Source organism: Ixodes scapularis, unplaced genomic scaffold (genome assembly GCF_016920785.2).
Source record: "Ixodes scapularis isolate PalLabHiFi unplaced genomic scaffold, ASM1692078v2 PGA_scaffold4__175_contigs__length_147842914, whole genome shotgun sequence".
NCBI classification, from domain to species: Eukaryota; Metazoa; Arthropoda; class Arachnida; order Ixodida; family Ixodidae; genus Ixodes; species Ixodes scapularis.
Window position 1 is genome coordinate 116,220,792 of NW_024609879.1, and position 24,811 is coordinate 116,245,602.

The window sequence follows — 24,811 nt, forward strand, 5'->3', positions numbered from 1 at the left end:
ACTAGCCCAAGTTTCTACTTTGCTCCAACAATGAACACAACGAAAGGATTTGTCACTTATATCCTCTTGAAAGTTCGACCCAAAGTTAATAGTGAAGGGGATTCTATCCGCGACCTTGGCCTTCAGGCAGGTGCCGTGCTCTGCCTTATCTCTAGCTTGGAGACTGTAGTCACGTGATCCTACCCGGAGACCCGATTGGCCTAAAACAAGCATAGCGTCCACTCCACATACTGTCAATACCGAGGGAACAGGATAGCTCCATAGTTCTAAAGAAACTGCCCAACCCAATGAGTGACCCCCATGGGGGAATCCAAGCCCAAGCTGATCAGGGCGCGTGGCTAGCGTGGCGGTGCACTGGTACACCTAGAGGTTTTTAAGAGAGAGGAGGATGCTCATTGTCGGTGTACAAGCACACTGGCTGGGCAACGGAGGGTGCGTCTTTCAGGAAAAGGGTGCATGAGCGCCTTATGCACCCGACTACACCCTTTTTTTCTTAGAGTGTAAATAGTGTTCCGTATTTTCTGGTTTTTTTTTTGGTTTTTTTGGAGCGCTGCTTTAATGCGTTCATTTCCGGGTTGAGTGACGTCGGCGTAACGCGTGTTGCATTGTGAGACGTTTCCCCGCTAAAGTTAGAGGGAAATTTTTCGGTGAAAGTAAGCGGGAATATTTGCCGCTAAATTCGGCTGGAAATCTTTCCCCTAAATTTTGCAGCGAAAGTTTTCCGCTAAATCTAACGGGAAAATTCCCCTCTAAATTTAACAGAGAAGGAGGAGGAGAAGGGGAGGGAACAAAAGAGGAGAAGGGGCATACCCACCCCTTTGTACCCTCCCCAACTCCGCCTCAAAAGCTGCGCTCTAGTTTCGCACTACAGAGATTTGTAAACGTCTTGCATTTTTTCTTTCTCTTCGAATTCGCGTGTGCTTTATGCGGCTAATTATTTCCGAGAAATTCGCTATCTTTCGGTCTCTATTTTTAGTGTCGGACAACGAATCGGCGTGTCTTGATTCTACTTACCTTTAAAAAACAAGATCAGAGCTTACAATTTCCAAAAGTACAGGGAACATGGGTGCAGACTTGTACGGCAAAGATTCCGAGTAATCAAGCTACTTGTAATCGATTACTTTTTGGAGTAGATTTGTAATCATTTGATTACTTTTATTAGGAAGTAATCACGAAGAGTAGTCTGATTCATTTGAATCTACTAGAAATACTCATTACCGTTTCTCATTCTTCTCTCCGCTTCGAAATGGTGCCCTTTGTTTCTACAAGATTCCAACCGAGGAATCCTCAAAATTGGTCTCCGTCAGGAAGATAGTCTATCAAAATTGGCGCACTTAAAAAAGGAGTAGTTTGTAATTCTGCTACTTTAATTCAACAATGAACAGTCAGGAACAAACAGTTTGAAACCGGCAAAAATATATCGATATGAAAATAAGTAACCGGAAAAGTAACGGTTACTTTTTTGAGCAACGGGCAATTACTTTTCCTCTAAAAAAATCCAGTAACCTAACTGAATATTTTGTAGTGAAGAGTGACTGTGTTTGTAGTCGATTACTCTTCTTCTAGTGACGCGCGCGTAACCCTTGTAATGTGGGCGTGACCCGAAGGCTCGGAAGGCGTCCCGCTGCCCAAACAGAAGGAAACAAAATTAGGGGTGTGGTCCTCGAAAAATAGCCTCGTGGATAGTTCAGTGCAGGCTGTGTTCCAGGCCAGCCCTTGTTAAAGCTAATTTTTTCCTCATGAGCCTTCTTTTTATTTTTCTTCTTTTGAAGGAGACTTCGGTGGTTGTTCGAGCTACGCGATCTAAACACATCTTCAAAATGCCCGTGGGTATTACTCCTTATGGTATGCTATTCATTACCTCTAAAGTGGCAAGAGCCATTGATAGAACGGCAAATGAAGAGTACGCTAAAACCAACATTCAATGTCGACAAGGTGACGTTGCAGGTTATATAACTCGGAGCATTTGACGTCAGGTTTCCAGTATGGCCCGTGGCGCCTCTCAATGCCATATACAAAACACACACAAAAACAAAAACGCAATAACTTTGCGACAAAAGTTTGAGCAGTCCTGGGGCTCTGAGAAAAGATCGCCCGGCGGCGGGCGATCTTTTTTAAGCATTTTGCAACATCGACGACGGACGTCCTGCATCGCCAGCGACAACAAATCAAATAAAATGAAACAAATCACTTCATTTTTCACCATGTACAAATACAGAAGAAGGGGCTGTGGAAAAAAAAGCTGAAGCATTGCAGGTTGACGAGCGATCGGTCGTCACTTGTAGTGGTGAGAACAGCCAACACCACTTAGACAAGCAGAAGGCCTCCGTACCCTCATCACAGTCAGGTCGATCGAGGCCTGAGATTGGGCACGAGTGCTGCGTCACTGTTCGACCGGGGCTCGTGTCCAATCACGTGTCGAAGGTCGGACTCGGGCCCAATAGCCGGGTTAGCGCGATCCAACTGTGATGACGTTTCATGAAGGGAGAGGAGGCGATGCGGAGTCTCATTATTCTAAGTGGTGTTGGAAGAGCCCCTAACGGTTATCGGAGTAAAAGTTTGTGACTTATAATTTCGGTTGCTACTTCGTTTCTCCTTAAGTCTGGATGCCGCCGACACTATGAGCTGATGGGATCAATCAGACAGCGTCGAAAGGGCACCGTCGTGGTGTTCGTTATGTTTCTGTACATGTACTATCATCGGTGAAACAATCGCAAACAGAAAAAGGGAAAGTGATTTGGGCTTTTGACTCCGCTTGATTGGCTCTATTTCCTCGTATCGTCGAGCAAAAGGGACCGACCTTGGGGACAGATCAGTGTCTACCAGCATAAATTTTTGGGGCACATCAGTGACCATCAGGATTTAGCCGGAGCGAAATTCTGATTCTTTGAGGTTTCGCTCCGGCGAAACCTCGATTGTTTCGCAGCGAAATCTTTAAGGACAACTCTAATTCAAGGTTTTTTGGTTTTCTCCGCTTTGGACAACACCGGTTGCGGGTTATTTTGTCTGGGTTTATCGGTATTTGCCGAAAACACGGAACCCCTCGGATAAGACTATACAGCATTTCACATTAGGTTGGATGGACCTCAGCCGACGCTATGAGCCAACTCAGCAAATCCAGCGCTGGTAATGCGCCACGTGACTTCTCCCCCCGCGTGTTTCTGAGGCCCTCCCGAAGGACGACACTCACCCGGCATTAGATTGACTCCGATCACTTGTAGGCTCTACTACGGTTCATCTTACGGTAATACGAAGTACACAGTCATATACCAACCTTGAAACATGGTCGCGCTCAAAGACACGGACAACAGGGAAGAACGAGACAACGCAATCCGCTGCAGCGAGCTTGGCCTAAGTAATTACATTTACATTTACAATATTTACAAATGGGGGGTCGCTCCAGGGCCAGCGCAGAACGTCGAGGCACCATGTCACCCCGAATCTTCGTGTCTCGTGGCACGCGTCACGGATCGCGCGGTGCCGAAACGCAAAGCTCTTTTGGTCGTTGCAGTTGCCACTGTGGGTCGGGGGCTACAGCGCCAACCTCATTTGTTCAATCCTCGGAAACATTCGGGAATACGTGTACTGCGCTAAGGTGCCTTCATGTGCGCTTTGGTTAGGGTTGTGGCACCTCGCCATGTTGTCCCACACGTTTTTGTTTGTTCAGAAGCGCGTGAAAGAGCGTGTCCCTGGACGCGTTTGTGGCGCTGAGTGTACTATGGCGACATTTTGTTTTTTGTCGATTTCTTTGTATTTTCCCCATCAGCGCGTGCTGTTGGAATCGGGTATTACAAAGGATGGCATCACCTTAAACAGAAGGACATTGAGGCATGCACCCTACACCGCGCCATCGCGCCGCTCAATCAATCCCGTAACCCACTGCTTCTCGCAAGAATTATGTCTCTCTGTTCTCCAGGTCAAATGAAGCCGCGCTGACACATTCTTCGCCTTGGATTGAGTTTGCCTCTATACTCCGTGTCGCTAGTTGAGCGCAGTGGAGGCGAAGGCAACGCTAGGCGAAGAGAAAAAAGACGAGTATCTGGAAGGCGGGACAGGAAAGGGCAACACCTCCTAGATAATAAGGCTGTAGCGCTGAACACAAATCTTCAGCGTCTTCAGAGAAGGCCGACGCTGGACACAAATCGGAAACGAGTAATGCGTCATCGCTCGGCTTCGAGTGAAGTTTGAGAAGAACGTTGACGCAATCTTCGTGTCCCAAACTGTGCCCAGCATTGACCTTCTCTGATGACGCCATCTCATTCAGCACTACGGCTTTGTTATGTAGGAGGGGTGAAAAGGAGGGCAATGAAAGGCGAGGAGAGAAAGGGAGAGGAACGTTAAACGGGAAGGCTTCTCTCCCCCTCCCCAGCCTTCCTAGTGCTTGGCCTTTCTCCCCTTGTTTGGCGTATGTCTTCGGCGGATTAAAACTTGTGTTTGGGCGAGTTGGTTCATACTGATTTAAAAGGTTAAAAAGCGCAACACAACAAGGACAATAAAGACACAAAGACGACAGGACGGGCGCTAACTTACAACTGATTTTATTAGAAACAACACTGTCACTTATACACAAGATCGTATGCCAAACCCACACTGCAACCAATCACCACTCTCACAAGCAGCTATCCAGAAACGTTACTTCTTTCTGAAGCAAAAAGAGAGAATGCATGCTAACGCATTTGTCATCATTGTTTTTGATATAAAACGCCTCTATAATCTCTCTCTCGGTCTTATCTTTTGATTTCTTTAAAAACTTTGTTTGAGCCAAAAGAGGCTTACAGTCAGCACATCGCCAGCAGTGGTCTGCCAGGTGTCCCGCCGCGTTGTTCTGCACAGAAAGATTACGCTCACGCGCCCTATCGTTAAAACAGCGCCCGGTTTGTCCAATATAAACTTTTCCACATCTTAATGGAATCTCATAGACAACATTGGTCACACATTCAGTGTACTGTACAACGTGCTTTTTAGAACATAGTGCTTTTTTCTGCCGTGTAAGCATCGAACAGATTTTTGAGAGCTTGCAAGGGGCTGAAAAAACAACATTTACATCGTATCTACTAGCTATCTTTTTAATGTTGTGAGACACTTTATGCCAATAAGGAATCACATGTACACGTCTTTTAACTTTATTTGTCTGGCCGCCCCTTTGTAAGTTAGTTCTTTTTATTTTTTGAAGTAGGCTCTCACAGCAGGTTGAAATTAGGTTAAATGGGTACTTTACGTTTTTTTGTTTTTTTCTTTCTGCGTGCAGTTTTACAGTATACATATGGACTGCAGTAATAGTGCAGTCTACATATGGACTGCAGTAGTAGTGCAGTCTACATATGGACTGCACGCATCTAGTGACAAGGAGTACGTACGGGTACGCACTGAGGGAGAGGAGGAGAGAAGAGCAGAGTACGTAGGAGTACATACCGAGGGAGAGGAGACAAGAGCACGGCGGGGACATCCGGACACCGGGCTTCGCTTGAAATGATCAGTGAATAGACGCGATGCTAGCTACCATTTTCTCTACTCAATCTTCGAACGCGTCCGAACGGCGAAGGCCGGTGTCTGGAGATCAACGTTTGCGTTCGAACGCGTTTAGAGAGTGGCAGCTAGCTTTGCGCCTACCCACTAATCATTCCAGAGACAGATCGGCCCTCTGTTTATCGTGAATGTTGTTAACGCAGGTCCGCATCCTTGTTCGGGACATTGCATCGACAGATGACCTTCTGTCGATGAAGAACCTTTTCATACAACCGGATTAAAGGCTGCTATCAAGCCGCTCTTTGTACTGACGCCCTATTACCTGTCATATAACTGCTGCCTCTACTGGTTGGCGCGGGGAGCGATTGGGTACCGTGGCTGGTACGTCGTGTAATTTATTTGTCGCGTTCTTACCTTGTGTATCCAGCCATAGATTCACTCTGCCTCTGTAAGGCCGGACCCTTTAAAGAAATGGCACGATAAATATTGCTTCTTAGGACGCGTCGTATGCGGTCCCATCTCGAGTACCACGACACAAACACAGATAGCAACCAAGTTGAATTTCAGGTTGAACGCATCGGCGAGAGAATGTGTAGTATCAGTAACACGTGGCTATTCTTTGAGTGAAGCAACCCTATAACGGGAGACCTGCATAAGACAAAACAAGTTATAAGAACCTTTAGTTTTATTCTTGTCTTGTGCCGCAAAATGGCCGACCTTATGCAAAGCGCGAGACAAACAGTCGAGACGAATATCGTCGCCTTGGCTATACTCGGTTTTGTCGCACTGTTCATACATCGTGCAATAGACGGTCTGCATAAACTCTCTAAGGCGCCATCTTCCTGACACAATGGCCGCACAAGGTCTGTCTGCAAAAAAATAGTATACATAAAGACCAACACAGTGTTTATAAACAAGCCCGCGTTTGCCCACTCAGGGTGTAGGCGAATTGAGCGTGCGCAGAAACCAGACTTTTGTGGCGAAGCATCTGCACATGCGCAGTGCCAACAGAAGCGCCACCACAGTGGTGTGACGTCAGAGGGGTGAGTTGGTCTATGAAGATAAAGCAAAGATGTCTGAAGCGCGTTCGCAGACAAAGATAACGGCCACCGTGATGATGCGCTTTTCGTGCTGCTTGATCGGCTCCGAAGGATCGTGGTGTCGCCTGCGATCGGACATAAAGTGAAACGAGGTGTACAAAACCTGAATATCGTTCCATAGGCAAGTGCCATTTTTTTTAGTCTGGCCTTAAATTCTCAGGAAATTACGGAGCAACAAAGCTTACGAGCTTTTGTCATTTCGAACTAATCGTCATTCCGACGGATGCGTCTACCAAAGCACCAGCAGAAATGATAAACTGCTTGAAAATAGTTTGGGGAAGCAAACAGCTGTGTGCTCTCGTTTAATTTTTTTTCCATGTTTACTCAGAATTGCTTTTTATGAGCGCTTTAATACTGATATTATAGTCAGGTGCATCCGGCATCATCGGTCGTGTGCAGCTAAACACGTCACTTTTTTTTTTTTTTTTACAATGCAATCGAGGCAATAAAAAAAAAATTTGTGTGGCGTAGAGGGGTTGTCGGGCGATTAGATTTCCATTTTATAGCTTATTATTGCAAGAATCCAAGCTCACCAAGCGAATACGTACCTCGCTCTAGTCGACGGCAGTTACCATCAAAAACAGCGCTAAAGAAAAAAACAAAAACTGAAGAGGCCGTTTTCTCAGTCCCTCTTTCCAAGGGTGATCTCCGAATCTCCTAAAGGTAACCAAAACCATAACCTACGGGCGTGATCTTTATGTAGAATCAAGTTTATTGTTTTTGCAAATGCAACGCCTACTCTGTTTCACGTTAGGTTTGATCACAGCAAACGGGCGAACAGGGCGGATGGCGTATAGCTGCCCTCCGAGTCTGGCGCGAGCGAAGCCACCGATGCCGATGCTGGTCCCAAAAGTCGGGCGTCTGCTGGGCTTTCTAGTGCGCTCAATCAATGTTTTGTTCCGTGTTTTTTTTTTCTGGTATTTGAGTGGGTTTTATTATACCATTTTGAATCAAATCCCGAGAATCAGTCATTTGAGCGTGGGACATATGCACACTGGATCAAGTAGGATCTCTAAATTCTCACACCGAATGGCTTCCCTGGAGACCGCTCGGGTCCGCATGCGCTGTTACCGCGTAAGATGCAGGCCCTCTTGAGATGACAAGCAAAAATCCAGAGCCCTGGACGCTGGTCACACTAGCATTCGGAAGGGCAGAGGAGCCCGTCAAGCGCTCACTTCCTATCTCATCTAGGGGGCTGGATTGCGCATTGAGCAAACAGGTATGAAGTCACGGGCAGTAAGTCGTATGTGTATAGACAAACGACTTACCTCCCCTGACTTCATACCTGTTCGCTCAATGCGGCATCCTGTCCCCTAGAGGAGGACGGTGGTTTAGCCGGTCGTACAAAAAGCCGAAAGATCACGAGCGCGGCGACGATGAACTTTCGGCATTGCTCGATTGGCTCCCTCAGATCGGAACTTTGGCTGCGGTCGGGCTTCATGTGGAACAGGGTGTAGCACCAATAAACGCGGACGTTCAGCTATGTCTTTACATATGCACGCTGATCGCGTATGTATGTTTGCATTTATGTTTGTAGGTGTATGCGTGTGTGTGCGCACGTATGTTTTTATAAATGTGTGATGTACTTAGTCCTTGTCCTCAGTCTTCAAGAAATCCTTTCTGTTGTTTAGAGTATGTATGTACGTATGTCTGTATGCCTCTATGTATGCACGTATGTATCTCTGTATGCATGTCTGTCTTTATCTATGTACGTACGCATGCATGTATGCATGTGCAATTGTGTACATGCGTGCGTTTTTATTTTCTTTTTACGAAGCACATAAAAAAGACACCTCCATTTTTATTGCCAGGGATCGCAATAGCGTGCACGGTTCTTGAGGAGGCAAAAAGAAATGTTTTTTTTTATGTTTTTTTTTTAAACTGAGAATATCGGCATTTTTAGTAGCAGAGTTTCTAATGTCGATGTTTTCGGAATTGACATTCACGTCGAATATCAGATTTGCAGCCCACACTTCAAATCCAACCAATTTAAAACAATCAAGACTTAGCAAAAGCCATCAGCGACTCGAGAGGAGGTCAAAATACAAAATGCGTCTTCGCAAAAAGTTGGTTTCTCTTCTGAGCTCTCCAGGAGTATTAGATTATTGAATTATTTCAACCCGTTCGTGCTGCGTTTGTATTAAAAAAAATAGAAAAACTAAATCCGAATATTTATTTTTTAGACAAGCAACATCCACGACATATTTGGCCATGAACAGTACCAAGCGGGCTCCTGCCACCCAGCTGATCAACGGCGAGGCATGCTCGGCCTATTATAACCCCACGTTTTACATCGAATCATTGGGGTTCGAACCTCAAGAGGGAGACATAATTGAGGTGACCCAACACATTCTCATTTACGTTGCAACGGACAGGCGAACGATGCTGTACTGTAAAGAACTACTGAACGGGTGGAAATATACAATAAATGGGTGAGGGTAATACTTCGCTGAGGCATAAGTTAGTATCTATATGTTGTTGCTTTCGAATGAAGCAATCAATTCTAAAAAAAGCAAAACAAAAAGCAATTAGCCTTATGGATAAGATGCCACTTAATGTAACCGAGTAAAATCCTGTACTCTTGAAAGATATGGGGTTGTTCGTTGTAATACGCTCAGTATGATTTTAATTTTACATCTGCGTCTGCTGCACAACATGCCTAGTAGACATACAGCCTTCTCAACAACTTTGAAGACAATAGACCAGGTGCAAAAAAAAAAAAAGCGCCAACTAGTGTATTCATGATCAATTACCAAATAGTTCTTCCCGAGAGACAATGGTCCTGGTAAAGTGGGAGTCCTGCAACCAAAATACGATCCCCTGCTGCAAGTATAGTAAGAACCCTTCACACAAGTGTCTTAAATAAAGACCGTTCACTGCCCGGGATGGCCAAGTTCGCTGCTTGAGTGACGAGTCTTGAGACCTCGTTGCCGAGAATTTATTTCGCAGAATTTCGCGGCCGTCTTTAGTTTCTTTTTTGAACCAAAACTAAGCAGCGACTCATTGAGTGAACAAATAAATCGTACTAATATCGTGCAAACCGAGTTAATTGCAGATGTGTCTCGACAGAACTGGAAAATAGGACGAAAAAAAACAAACAATATGGCGGCTTCTAATGACATGATGACGATAGCTGGCAAGATTTTTGCATATGACCTATTTGTGAGATAAAAGACTATTGTAGCCTACAGTCACAGGCAGTTAAAAAAATGCACGACACGGCGGCTCCCTAGCATTTAATTATTGTTGATATTGTGGTATCAGACGATAAGAGAGAGGACATAAGAAACCACACACTGCGTTTGTTAGGGGTCACTACATTTCAGCTTAAATGATTGACAATGGGAGTTCAATGCTTACTAGTTGAATCTGAAAATGCAGTACTTAGAAGATAAATACTTAGATAAGCCTCTTCAGAACCCCTTAGCAGAGTTCCCTTTCAAACGTTACTGTAAAAATGTACTGCAGTTCTTCAACTTTGTACGGCCACGGTTAGTTATAATGGCGGTACATCTGATGAATCCACGTTTTCCAGAGTACCGATATATCGAAGTATCATCCCTGACTAGCTAAGCATCTACTAGAAGTATAACGAGAAGTTGCAATTGTGTTTGCGTGTGTTTTAATTAAACCAGTGCTGGATAGATTCGCAAAGCCCGCAGTCACGCTACTCAAACATCGTACGAAAGACCCTCGGAGTTCTACGCAGACATTTATGAAAGAATTATCCGCGGATACGCCTCAAGCACCTTGCAAGCATTTTTGTTTCATGAGCATGCACGCTTCGATAATATCTGAAGAGAGTTTGTTTATTACAACTGTGAGCAAATCACACGCTTCAGACAGCGTCTGCAGGCTGTCTTTATGTATGACGTATGAACAGTGAGACCGCGGCTAAATAAAATGTCAGCAGAAGTGAGTTGAAGCTTGAACAGCTAAATAAATAATAAAAAAAAAAACACGAAACCCACAGGTGACTTTTCCCAGAACGGGGACCCATTTGGTTCAGCAAATGATCCAGCTCCTCCTGAACAAGGGTCAATCCATGAGGACATTCGCCGAGTTCACGAACAGGTCCCCATTCCTGGAGATTCAGGGACTGCAGGAGTCGTCGTCGGAGGCTCCAAGGCTCCTACGGACGCACCTTCCGATGAACAGACTGTTGCTCAGCGACAAGGCCAAATACGTCTACGTGGCCAGGAATCCCTGGGACTGCTGCGTGTCCAACTTCCACATGATGCGGGACTTTCCGTTGTACGACTTCGCCGACGGAACTTTCGAGGATTTCCTGGCCACGTTTCTGGATGGCCGATTCGGCTTCGGCGACTACTTTGACCACGTCCTCTCGGGTTACGAGCACCGAGACGATTTTAATGTGTTTTTTGTTACTTACGAGGAGATTCATAGCGACAAGGCGGGCGTTGTTCGTAGGTTAGCACACTTCTTGGGCGAGGAGTACGGCGATATGGTGCGGAGTGACAGCGAGCTTCTGAAACTCATTATTGAAAGGAGTAGCGTCGAATTCATGGCAGATGTACTAAAAACCGACGCAAAAGGAATAGCGCAGTTGCTTGGGCGCGGTGATGTTTCGCCAGTCTCAGGAAACGAAGAAGCAAAATGGGCCAAGTGCAGCCTTGTTCGGAAAGGTGAAGTTGGTGGCTGGAAATCGTACTTTTCGCCCAAAAATGTAAAACAAATGCAGCGTAAAATTGACGAAAAGTTTGAAGGTACTGGTATTACGAATCTTTGGATAGACAATGAGCTTGAGGATAAGCATTAAGTCATTTTTTTGTTCAACGTGACTGTAACAAAAGAAAAGCAAAAAAAGATATTGAGTGATGCATTATAGAAAGCAGCGAGACATATGGGAGAACAAGTTAAGTCCATGGTTTGAGGTCAGTCACGTGATTGTGTTATTTCTACTTTTATTTAAAAATTGTACCATATGTATGCAGCACTGTGATGCTTATTCAATAAACGCAACAGGATTTTGAATCAAGTTTTATGACCCAGAGCATAGTTTCAAAAACGTGCTCTCTTGAACGCTTTTTGTCGTTTTCATGAAAGATCCAGTGTTTGTAGAAGTCGAGATGTCTGCTTCTGCCTTTCTGCTATGGACTGTTCACGGCAGGCTCACGTTTTAACAAACTCTTTAAACCCTAATTGGTGTAAAACTAAATTGCTAAATTAAGGCCCTTAAGTGATCGTCATGCAACTGGTTTTAATCAGCTGCAGGAATGCCCTAAGAGAGCACGACCGGGCCACGTCCTAGTACTTTATTCGCGACTCCAGCGACTTATAGGGGACGCCACTATCGGAGAAATATGGCGGTCGAATACAGGTCGTGCCGTGCCATGTTCCAGCCCAACGCACAACACGTGGGCGTCAGCAAGCGAGCAATGTACTGAAAATGATTTGCCCCACTTTTTATCCTCCACGTTTTGAACCTGCGGCGATCTGTTGGCATAAGCAAACTTCCAGAGGCTTTCTCTCTTTTTTTTTTTTTTTTTTAGGAAGTGATAAAAGGTTTTTTTACTGTTCTTCCATGGTGCTGATGAGCGCTGATAACCGCGAAGTGGCTGGTTCGCGCGGTTGCGTAGATTGCGTGCACAGCACCCTGAGAGCAAGCATATACTGCAGTTACAACAAAGTCACCGGGACAACGGTTGTGTTGCGCAAACCATCGACAACATGTAATCATGAAATCCGCAAGACACGACCAGATATCGCGAAAGGGCCTGTCCCGGCCAACTCAGTGGTTTTCCACTAGGTACCGTCCGGTTTGCTGGAGTCGCAAATGGAGTGCATATATATATATACGAAACGTATTTATTATATGTACAAAGGGGTTCGTCACATCCTCTTGAGTAGCGTCATCTGGAGTGACGGGGAGGGGAAAGGAAAGGGGAAAAGGGGTCATCCATGCCTCGCCACCCCTGAAAGACGGAGAAAGTCTAACAGGGAGTCGAGGATGTGCTTCCTGTGATGGTTTGCGAGGTCCGGAATGGTCCACTCTTCATGCGTTGTGGGTCTTCGTGCCTGTGGGGGAAGCTTCTTCCACGCTGCTTCGCGATACCGTGAACTTTCAGCGCAGTCCCACACGAGGTGGAAACATGTCGCCGGGACACCACAGTATTCGCAGTTGGGGTCAATGCCTGCGTCGTTCGGGTCTGTAGGCTTATAAAATATAGCCTGCCAGATGGGCGTGATGGCCGTATTTCTTTGGAGCTGCCTGATGCTTACCTCCTTCCACCGGTTGTATTCCGGCGGGATCGGACAAGAATTTGGCGGAAGAAGTGAGATGACACTAAGTTTTCGGGCAAGTCGCTCCTCTTTTTTTGTTTCGCCAGGGTCAGGTGGTATGTCAGGCCTTTCCTCTTGTTCTTGAGTAGGGATGTCGCGAACCACTCCAAGTTCGAATTCGAAAGGTTTCGATATTTTCGAAGCGAACTAAGATTCGATTTCGAAAAATTTCGATATTTTCGTACCGACCGAGGTTCGAAATCGAAAAATTCGCAACTTTCGATCATAGTGAAGTTTCGAATTCGAAAAGTTCGAAGCTTTCACGGTTTCTAAAATTTCGGATTCAAATATTTCGAATATTTTTTAACTTCAGGTTCGATAAATTCGAAGATTTCGAAATTCTTTGGAAATAAAATTCGAAAACTTCGAACGCTTCGAATTTTTATAGACATGAAGGTCGAACAATTCGAACATTCCGAATTTCTTTCTGCATAAAGTTCGAAAAGTTCGAAGGTTTCGATTTTCCTTTAAAGGGGCACTGACACATCAAAATCATTTTTTTTTATTATCCGAAACGATTGAAAACGATGCCGGGACATTACCCTCAAAATTTGAAATTTGGGAATTCAGCATTTGTGAAGTAAAAAAACAATTTCCAAATGCCGAATTCGAAGTTCCCGCGCGATCGGCGCCGGTGCCTTGACGTCAAAAATCGCGGAGACCTGAGAGTCGACTTTCTTTCACCACTCCCTGCTGTTGCCATGGCGACCCAAAGCGAGGAGGAAAGGAGTGAGCGGCGGCGTTGCTACGGACCGGTTTTGAGCGGTGTCGCCTGTTTTCCGTTGGAGGATACAAATCCAGGAGACGGCACCACAACGAACTCCCGATTTTTGGTATTTCAAAAAGAAGGGCCGTAGTGCGTTCACAATTGCGTTAAAAAACATGTTTTACGATTGCCGTTATTAAATGTTATAGAGATGTCGCCTACAAAGCGTCTAAATTTCCTGATTTTTGACGTCACCGATCAAAAGAAGCGAGGAGGCGAGAGGGGGGAAAATCAAACGCCAAAAATAAAAAGGCGCGCGCGCGCGCGCGAAAGTTTTTTTTTTCGCGATGCGGTTTTTTTTGCGTGTCTATGACTGCAACTTGCATCGTTTTAGACAATAAAAATAAATACGACCTTTGGGGTGTCAGTGCCCCTTTAACGCTAAATTCGAAAAAAAAAAAAAAACTTCGAGGATTTTGAATTTCTTTCTAGTCCAAGTTTTCAAAGTTCGAAGTCCGGTTTTCAAGCTCCTCCACAGTTTGTTTCAAATGACGCTTTCACGACTCACTTTTTACAAAATCAAGTTTAGAAAAGTTAGGGTGTGATATCTAGATTCTGCGAAGCTGGTCAGGCAATTAAATGAGACGACGAGTGTCCCGGATGTGCTGGAATATTTGCCAGTGCAGAGTGACGTGTGACCATAGATCAGTAATTGTGACCGCCAGGGGGGGGGGGGGGGGGGGGGGCGTCGGCGTTTTTAACCTGCATCACGCAGTAGTGATCACACGAACACACTGTTTTACGAGACTCATCCAGTTTGAAACGGCCAGGGGCGGGCGGGAGGTTGAGGCTCAGAAAAACCTTGAAGCGACCTGGCAAACTACCTCGCCACCCCTTGCACGCTGGTAGTAATCTGATCGAACGCCGCCCGGGTGACGCTGGCATACAGTAAGTTAAGTTTTAATTTGTCCTAGAGGTTTATTTTCTGGGACGGAGGAATCACCTCGCAAAAAGCCGACACAACTCGAGGCTGAGGAGCGTTCTACCACACAAGAGGCGACGGAAGAGGAGAAACGGAGGGTAAGAGGGTAGCGGGGGGGGGGGGGCTTTAGTTCCCTTTTTCCCTTCCAGATATTTCGGACTTAAAGAAAACAATACGGGGAAAGAGGGCGTGGTCAAGCTTATTTTAATCTGAAATTATTTATGCATATGTATAGCTACTATCGCTCTCCACTGCATAAAAGATTGCGTAGATGGTCATTGTTAGAAACTCGTTGTCAGAAGGCACTACTTGTCACATGCTTAGTGGTTCGGAAGCTCAAAGCTGTCTTTTCGACCTAAATACCTGTGCCAATAGTAAAAATAAATAAATAAATAAATAAATAAAATAAATGCGGAGATAAAAAGTTGGAGAAAAAAAAAAAAACTATCAAGAATTCGCCGGAAGTGTTGTATTCTTGCGTATTCAGAGGTTCAGAACTTCGAAACAAGTTTCTTTTACCAAAATGTGTACAGGCTAAAAGTAGAAACACGCCCCAAGATCGTGAAACGAAAAAAAAAAAAAAAAAAGTTTTCTTTCAATGACGTGCTGAACTTGAACACTATTAGAAATCTTCTCCCATGAGTTAATTTATTCCTTAACGTGAAAAAACAATAAATAGATTATTTTGTATTCTGCAGATGGCAATGATATGTACTGTCTGTGATGTTAATTTAAATGCGATACCTCAAACAACTTAGACAAAAATAAATATCAAGTTTAGGGCATAATTGCATGTAGATACATGTTTGGACATTCCTTCGAAACTCACGTTGAATAACAATAATCACATCTTAAGACGGCACTTACCTAGGCTATACATAGATCATTCTTAAAAAAATATAACATCTCTACCACAAATAGCTTCGGCTACAGCGCGCTTCAAATCTGGCACAAACGATAATCATCAAAAACCCGCCGTCCTTCCTCGTCCCTTCGGAAATTTATTTCTTGAAAACTAAGCATGCCAGAACATTGAACCAAACGCCATTGTCTTTCGTAAGGAACGCAGCACCGCGTGTAAAAGTTCGAGAAAAAAAAAATTACGAATGTACCTCACTACTTGAATTCAAATGAAACCGTCCGCTGGTCTTTCGAAGTTCGACGAACGTCGAACTTTTACCCTAAAAGTTCGAAGTTCGTCGAAATTCTGACTTTTCAGAAATCGAAAGTTCGAAACTTTTCGAATTTTTTTGATAAATAAGTACGAAAGTTCGAAATTCATCGAATTTTTTTGTCAGTCAAGTTCGGAAGTTCGACAAGCATCGAACTTTGCAGCGCAATAAGTTCGAAAGTTCGAAAAAGATCGAATTTTTTAGCATAATAAGTTCGACGGTTCTAAAAGCGTCGAACGTCTTAGCTCAAGAAGTTCGAAAATTCGACTTTTGCCGAATTTTACGATGTAGACAATTCAAAAAATCGAAATCTTTCGAACTTTTCGAACCGCTTGATTCGATCATCGAAACTTCGATTCGAAAAAAAGTTCGCGGCATCCCTATTCTTGAGGTGCGAGGAGGGGATCGTGGCCTTGTGAGGGCAGGGTACTTGCGTTTAGCTGCGCCCTCGCGGCCTCGTCCGCCCTTTCGTTTCCCGGGATGCCTTCGTGGCCCGGAATCCAGTCTATAACGACGATGACATAGGGTTTTGATTTCTTAACAACGATCCGTATTTGGAGCGCGATGTCATTCTGCGAGCGGCATCGTTTGCATTCACGGAGTGCTTCTTGCGAGTCTGTGTAAATAATTATCCTCAGAGCGAGCTCACATTAATAGGCTGCTAGGACCGGCAATCTTGACGGTGTCGCGTGCAAATTGCAAATGAACTGTGGAAGCTCGCTATCAGCTCGCGCTCAGCAGTCGTGCACACAGCTGTGGCCGCCAGTGAATGCGGCCTAGTTGTGACGCGGCCCAAACTCTCGTCAAGCTTCAGCCTGCTTGCCGCTGATAATGACGTCATGCGCAGGCCTCGTCTTCGAGGTGGTACTGGATGAAGGCGCTGCAATGTAGTTTTAAATTCGACGGCAGTTAGTTCGTCGAACGGGGTTTCATAATTGAGAGATAGTTTTGTCAATAAACGATTATGATATCGTTCCCTACATGGAATATGAATGCACATATATATCCCGCGACAATATGAAAGGAAAAGGTGTGGCTCTGTATGTAATGGAACACCTAGATGTACATGTCATATCGGAATTCTTATGACTTCCTTCGGGTACAGTAGCCACGTTTTAAAAATTCCTTGAAAATGTGCTGCAATGGTGTGCTCAAATCGGTAAACGTTCTATTGTTTGTGGTGACTTTAATATAGATGTAATGTCCACAGACCAGCAAAGCAAAAGCTTTTGATGTGTTTTATTCTCTCGGTCATAAAAATGTAATTAATGTCGCGACCCGGGTGACGGAAATGTCTCAGAGCTTGCTTGACGTCTGCTTTACGAAATACCAAGTGAATTAGCTAGAGGTGTGTGTCCTAGTATAGGATCTTAGTAATCATTTAGCTTTTACCCATTTTTTTTCAGACATTATTCAACACAGCGTATACGCTATACATGCCATGCAGCCATTATGCATAGGGACATTTATGATGATAAAATTATGTTGTTTCAAAGTTTAGTTGAGGAGGAAAACGGGAACTTTATTGTTCAGCTGGGCGATTTCATTGCAGCATACGACGTCTTTTCAACAAGGATTAAGGAACTTTATGACTAGGCGTTTCCAATGGTGCTATTTAAAAATAACGAAAAATCAAGAAAGCCTCGGATTGTTGCCGCACTTCATAAGATAATAAAACAACGACATAAAGCCTTCGCCCTTTTTAATACGTATCATAAATATAGGTTCGCAGATATTTATGACAAGCCGATAAAAGTGTGAAAGAAAATAAATAACCTACGGTATAAAAGACGAAAGAAAAGATAATTTTGAGCTTGTAATTGAAGGCTTGTCTTGTACAAGAACTAAGCTTGCTGATAAATGTAACGCCCCCTTTTTTATGTCCGGTGCATCCACTGGCAATGTCATTAGTAGTTTTGATTACGAATGCTACATCTCACCGGGTTTTGAGAGTTCAATATTTTTGTTTCCTGCTACTGAAACCGAAATATACAGCCTAATACACAAACTTAAAAAAGGGCAGTGCTTGTGGTGAAGGTGGTATAAAAGCCCAGCCTATAAAATCAGTTGCTCACTTAATCAGTACGTCAGTCTCATGTATATGTAATTTAGTCTTTAGTGCCGGCATATTTCCCGATAAATTAAAGATAGCAAGAGTGTCGGAGATTCAAAAAGGATGCAATAAAAATCACCTAAACATCTACAGAGCAATCTCCTTTGTCCCGATTTTTTCTAATCTTATAAAACAAGCTATTAATGCTCGAGTAATAAATTTTTTTAAACAGAAAAATGCTATAGCTGGGAAACAGTACAACATTTGAATTAGCTCTGCTAAAGTCCAAAAATGTAATAATTGCCTATTATGAGCAGAAGTTATATACAGTAGGAGCGCGGTTCTCCCCAGGAATTTCTAAGACGTGGACATTACCGGCGGGGGGGGGGGGGGGGGGGGGGGAAGGCGCGGCGCGTTTGTCTTTTCTTTTTTTTTGGGAGGGGGGGGTTCGTCGCTTTTGTTTCTCGCTTGCTCGCGGCTCCCTTCCCCCCCCCCCCCCCCCCCCCTGGGGGCACTGCCGGCGGCGCGCCGCTAAGGGAGAAAGAACACGCCGAGCGCTTGCGGTCTTTGTTTGAAGCAGTGTGGCAGTGGCGGATACGATAGCGAGCGTTAACGTGGCGGTGCGCGGACCTTCTAAGTATGACGGTGACGGTCTGCAGCCATTTGCGGAGGCGAAATCGCATCGTCATTCCGCAACACAAAAACAAATCAAGCGGTGGGCGATCAGTTGGAGAGAGGGGCGGTCAGTTGGAGCGGTGGGCGGCCAGTCAGAGCGGTGGGCGGCTAAGCCACTGCCGCCCACCGGGAGGAGAACCCTGAGTAGGAGTGTTTCTTCACTTCAAAAAGGCTTTTGATTCAAACAAGCATAATATTCTTTGTCGGTCGGGCGCCAGTCACCTAGCTGTGTTTGGAGATTTGTGTTTGTCCTTTGTCCCTCTTGCTCCCCTTTTCCAAGGATTACTTTCGCCATATTATTATTTTCCTGAGAATTGTTCATATATGAAACTAGGGAATTGCACTTAATATAATAAAAAAGCTATTTATCAAATCGTTTAAAATATACCCACATTATTCACGCGAGGTCAAATATGGGTCAAATAAATTACGGTGTCCCGCAAAGATCCATTCTCGGTCCGCACTTATTTTTAATTTACATAAATGACATTATAAGAGTACCTCGAACACCAGATTTCATTTTATATGCGAATGACACAAACATATTCTTTTCTGGAGCAAGTCTAGAAATAATTGAGCACGAAACCAACTCAAGGATTGAAAATTTGTCATCGTGACCTAGAGTAAACCAGTCATTGGCCCCGGATGTAGTTACATCCGGCGTACATCCATTTTGTTTAGTTAAAGGCACAAGCTCTCCTCATCAAATTTATTGCTTTTAGTTCAACACGTGGGTAGAATTTTATACCTCTGGCTTCACGTGCCATATGTGGAAACAACAGTGAGTCAGACTTGCATGCCATGCCAAGGTTTTAGGTACCTGCTCGCTTGCGTCGACATATTCACACGGTGGCCGGAGGCAATTATACTTTCGGATTACACAGAGAAAACTGAAGTCGATGCCTTTTTCACGCACTGGATTTCCCGATACGGTTGTCTGTTGACCATTACCACTGACAGGGACGGCAATTTTAGAGTGCACTATCCACACACTGACACAACTTCTTGGAGCGCGACACATCATGACCATGAAGCAACCTCTTCTTCATCCATATACCTAAACCGATTGCTCAATTTTTTTCTTTTCAACATCTTCAGGCTATCAGTCGTCGGCACCCAACTCACCGTCAAGTTTTCAGGTCTCAAGACTTGGTTGGATACATGAACTCAGGTTCTTGTAAGCCGTGACCCGGTCGTGAAGGCGCTTACTCCGGCGTATGATGGACCTTTGAAGGTTTTTCAGCGTTCACTAAAGACGATAGCACTTGACGCAAAGGGCCGCCAGCAAGTTGTCACGCCTGACAGAGTTGAACCTGCCCACATTAACGCAGCTGCTACTTTGCTCACACAAACCTTGGCCTAAATAAAAGCTTCGACTTCAGAATTTCGTCTCGTGAATTCACACATTAAAATCCAGGACACTAAGGGGGGACCTCTATGTCTACGTCTACATGAATGCGAGTGTAAAGCATCGAAGCGAGCAGGGACCAATTACACGCAGCCTGTCTGCCTACTTCTTCCGCTTCCACCCATCTGCTACCCATCAAAATAATCAAATCTCGATTCAATGCCCTACGGAGGAATGCATGTAAACGCAACCTGCAACGGCATATGCCATACGCGGGCACAGCGGCGAGCAAGGCTGGCCAGACTCGCACACCGGGCCACATCGCAGCCAGGGGGGTAGTTCTTTCTTCCCCTATTCCCCAACTGCTTGGGATAGGAACTCTGTGTACACGCCCAAATTTCTCTTCCGTTGTTCTGTATTCGGACTGTGTCCTCGAAACGCTGAGTGCTTGTGACTTGCTAGAGAAGTGGAGTTCGAATCGGTGAGGCTACCCTGGCGCTTCAAGATGAGCGCAGCAATCTTCAGTAGTAGCCAGCTGAAGTGGCTTTCTCGAGACCGGTTGTTTTTAGAAAATAGCATTGAAGTATGCACTTTTAGCTACTCTGAAGCAACGGTCCGCACCCCGCGGGAAAGGATGGACATCCTGCCGTTGAAAGCGTTGGATTTCGTAATAGTTGACATAGGTGGAAACGATCTCCAGAACGGCGGCAGGGGGTCAGCAGTTGTCCAAGACGTTGTGGTGAGTTCCCTTTCAGCAAACAATTGTAGAACCTACCAAGTGGGGATCCCTAGGCCGGCAGTAAGAACTATTTATTATTTTTGCTAATAATATTATTTCCGAAAAGGATATTAGTTTCTGGGCGCATACGTTTTTGTATGCCTAACAGAGCGCGCCTCTTTTTGCGAAGTACACTCACCATCTGGAATTTGCTTTTCAGGAACTGCTCCTGCGTCTCAGGCAGAAGGCGCAGTATCGTTTTGTTATAATAATGCCCCAACGTGGTAACAAGGCAGTGGACCCCGAGTTGCGCTAAATCAATAGGGCACTCCCTCGTGCCCTAAAACGCAGCGGCGACGGCAACGTGGTCTCCCTAACTATGGATGTAAGCTGGTGCCTGTTTTTTTTCTTTGTATATGGCGTAAATGGAAGACAATAAAAAAGCGATAACACTATCGGAGATTACTTTTGCGTCAGTAAGCGGCCTCCTTCGAACTCCGCCTGCATCTTGTAGCGGCTGCATTTCAGCAAGAATTCTTTTTATTGAACGAAAGAAAAAGAAACTGCCGGTATTAAATTTCGCAAATTCGCTGCGTAGACCGGGATATGAAAACCAGATCACATTTCCGTTGATGTGACCTTCTTTGTTTTTTAGTGTTACCTTTTCTATATGAGCCAGCATGGACAGAGCGTACCATATACTATACTCTATGGCCATTGTCTGCTATCCATCGGATAAATAAATGTTTAGCCTGTGTAGGCGATTCCGTAAGTAAAAACAAAACCGGTCGTGCACGCGAAAAATTAAATGACATTCAAATATTTCGTTCCACTTATTCTAAAAAAATACCGTCAGCTAAGAATGACAAGGACTAACAGACCTCGCGGTTCTATACTGGAATCTTTGCGTTTCCTTGCCAAAACAAGTATCTTATTATTTTTTGTTTTCAGCACAAGTTTGTCGATTACCAGAGAAAGGTCAAGACAGGGCTTCTGGCGGCCGACGGGTACCATGGCGGCCTTGGCGGGCATCGTAGTGGGTGCCAGGGCATCCTGGGGGGTGCCCTGGGCAAGTTACTGGGACCTTCTGTAAAGAAGCTCCCGGGAGTTCTCCGGAACCTCTTTATTTTGTGCTGCAAAGTGCGCCAGTCAAAGGGCCACGATGCTAGACACTGGAGAAATATCCTCGTGTAAATAAAGAAACAAAAAGCTCAGATCTTGGAGTCGGCTGCCTCATTGACCGGTTACACTATTTGGGAATGATGTGTTCGAGCCTCACCCAAATGTTATGTTCGCCACTCGTAATCTGAGGAGCGGAACAGTTCTCGTTCGTCTGACTTCCGGAAGTTCTCGTTCGCCTGCACTTAGCGCGTCAATCGCTGCAGTCGACCGAGGCAGCTCCGGCGAGATAGGATCAGCCAAAAAAAATTTAGCAGTGTCGTCGAACAAAATGGGGTGTTTGTCACTCTAGTGGAATGAGGCCATGGCAAAACAATTTTGCGAGTAGAGAGACTGCTTGGATGTTTCGTTGCTTGCAGATCTCAACATCATGCACCTTTGATCAGATAGTCCACCCACTCGGCTCACATTTATAGCAAGAACGAGAAACAAATATGACATATACTAGCGTCGTGGGTACGGAAGCCAGAAAAAAGTACGGACACTAAAGATAGCTTTGATTGTTCCGGCTGTAGCGCCCTTCGCCCATCCGCAGCGTAAGCCCGCGTGAAGCGATACTACAAGTGTACAAGAATTGGCGACGTGCGCGACCGAAAGCGTCGCTGTGGTCGGCCTTCCACGATTGGCCCAAAAGCTGACTATGACGTCGGAAAGGGTATACCGTCGACGGAAATAAGAGGAATGAAAGAACTTTAATTTCGACGGTGTTGGCAGTGTTGCTTTGAGAGCGCAATGATTTCAGGCTTCCACCATGCTATTTACAAACACCATCGAACTTGTTGTTCGCAAGGTAATGACGTCACAAGGGGGAACCATAGGAGGGCGCCACCAAAACATCTCGCCGCTAATACTTGGGTAGTGTTGGGACCGGAGCGGCTCGGCAACGGGAGCTCGTGAGGGCGCGTGTATTGAGAGTTCGTGGCGGCGCTGTAGTTGAGTTATCCGGAAAAAATATCACAGCCCGCGTTTTTTTTTCACTTTGACCGGTGCACGTGTCGGTATCACGATTTTGTACGCTCCGTTTCACCTTATGTTGTACCGCAGCGAAGGCTAGAAGCGCGAGCTCATAGCGTTGGCAGCTGCTTTTGGTGCACTAGAGCTTGTGCCGCCGAGATGTGCCCTAGAGCAAGGAGCTCGCGCATGTAGCCTTTCCTGCGGTACAACACAAGGTGAAAGAGAATTTTTTTTTTATAGGGCACATAAAAAATATTGGTATCTTCAATTTTTTTTTAATTTTTGCGGTAGGCAAAGGGTTAATGAACGGTTTAATGGGCCATGTTGCAATAGCAGCTTTAGAGGGAGCCATTATTAAAGGCCAACCCAATTTATAAAGTTCGCGAACAAGCAACGAACTTTGAGCGAAAGCAACAAGGCGCTCGTTTTTGTTGTGTTTGTCCGTCCCTTCTAGTTTTCTTTCTCAAGTTTAATTATCTCTACCAACCCGCTCATTCTGACCTGAGATATTCATCGCTAAAATTTTGCCTTCCTTCGCTTAATTAAAAAACCGCGCGTTGAAAGCGCGAATGAGATTGTGCTGATATTGATGCGCAGAAGAATGACACAGTTGTTTCTGTCCCCTCGTCACTAACTCGACAGCGTGTCTTCGGTGGACTCGCCGGCGCCACACATCAAGACGACAAAGTCACAATTCTACCTATTATTTTTATAACTCGGTTTCTGAATCAAGCGAAGAAAGGTGAAACTTTTACGATAAATTTCGCGAACCTCGTTGCCTTTTCGAGAATTGTCGAAATTGTGTTTGCCTTTAATAACGACTCCCTTTAAACTGAAATTGTACCATGGCCAATTAAGCCGTTAATAAACAAGTTAACTAACAGATTTTGGTTAATTATTAAACATTGCAAACGGTTATTCACCCATTTATTGTCCACCGAGCCCTATAGATATAACGAAAGACATAATCCACATATCTGCCACATCCTTTTTTTTTTTTAATATGTAAAGGTCTGTAAAGAATAAAACAACAACATCGTGTATGCCTGCGTGAACCAGATACGCCCCCTGTGGAACCATGAGTCTCCCTTCGAAGACCCAGCTCAGGCGAGACTTACCTGGTTGTCAGGAAGCAGCTGTCGATTAAATGTTTTGTTATGAGCGTGTAAGTTTCAGGTGGTTTACCCTCAAGAGGATAATGCGCTGCATATTATAACCATGTATGCGCTGCACATTTTATCCATTATTTCAATGCCGTGCTGTAAACTATTACAACTTTTTCCTTGCCTGATCTACGTGTGCTCATGTTTTCTGCTCAAAATGATGTGAAATAGTTTCTTTTTTTTTTTTGAATCTTATAAAGCGTTACTTGTTCAGCCCACGTTGTCTCAGTTTTTGGACTTAAGGCTGCGGTCCCACGGCAGCCATCTTGAACAAGGCGTTAGTTCAACCAATAGATGGCGACACGCACCCGTGGGGTGGCCGAAACATTGGTTCACAGTGGGATGGCTCGAGCACCATCACGTTCCCCTCGTGGCCTTGCTCGCGCCGCTGCCAGCTGTGCTCAGCTAGCTCAAGTAGCGTGGCCCAGCAAACGGATGTATGCAAGAATGTCAGGCTGGGTATAAATTGTTGTCTGATATAGGGAGATGCGGTCGGCGGTTGCAACGTGCTTTCGCAATAAATCTTACCAAGAAGGAATCAAATGTTGATTGACGTGTCAATATTCTATCAATGAAAATTTCCTCTGCAGGAATGCACGCTCAGTAGACTCAACCAGTGGAAGCGGACGTCGAGTAAACTGCTTCGCAATTTACGGTACTTGCCTCACCATTTTAATGACGACTTAAATAACGTCACGAAATATTTTGTTTCACGGGGTCCGGAAGATGTTGTAAAGGTTGTTACATTATAGTTCCCGGAAAACAAACGCCGTTGCAATATTTTCGGAAGTACCGACACACATTATGTTGTAAGTACAGCTTAGGGAAACCATCAGAAGAAATAGGAAGACGTTTATTTGCAATGAAGACGCTATGAATGAACGGCGTTTAGCGACGGCAAGTTATGAGCGTTCGGGAATTTATAAGTTGACGTGATTGCTAACCATGGACATGCGGACAAGGAAGACCAGTTTTGTCGGGAGATGGTGTTG

The 24,811-nt window shown here is 44.9% G+C and overlaps 1 protein-coding gene across 1 annotated transcript; it reads left to right on the top strand.

Moving 5' to 3' along the window:
• Positions 1-10,578: 10,578 nt before the first annotated feature.
• LOC115308347 (sulfotransferase ssu-1-like) lies at positions 10,579-11,346 on the top strand. Its single transcript, XM_040223117.1, has one exon. The coding sequence runs from the start codon at positions 10,579-10,581 to the stop codon at positions 11,344-11,346; it is 768 nt and encodes a 255-aa protein (XP_040079051.1).
• Positions 11,347-24,811: the final 13,465 nt, after the last annotated feature.

Bases quoted from the DNA above. Each gene is read 5' to 3' on its own strand.
- LOC115308347 (XM_040223117.1), top strand. From the start codon at position 10,579: ATGATCCAGCTCCTCCTGAACAAGGGTCAATCCATGAGGACATTCGCC.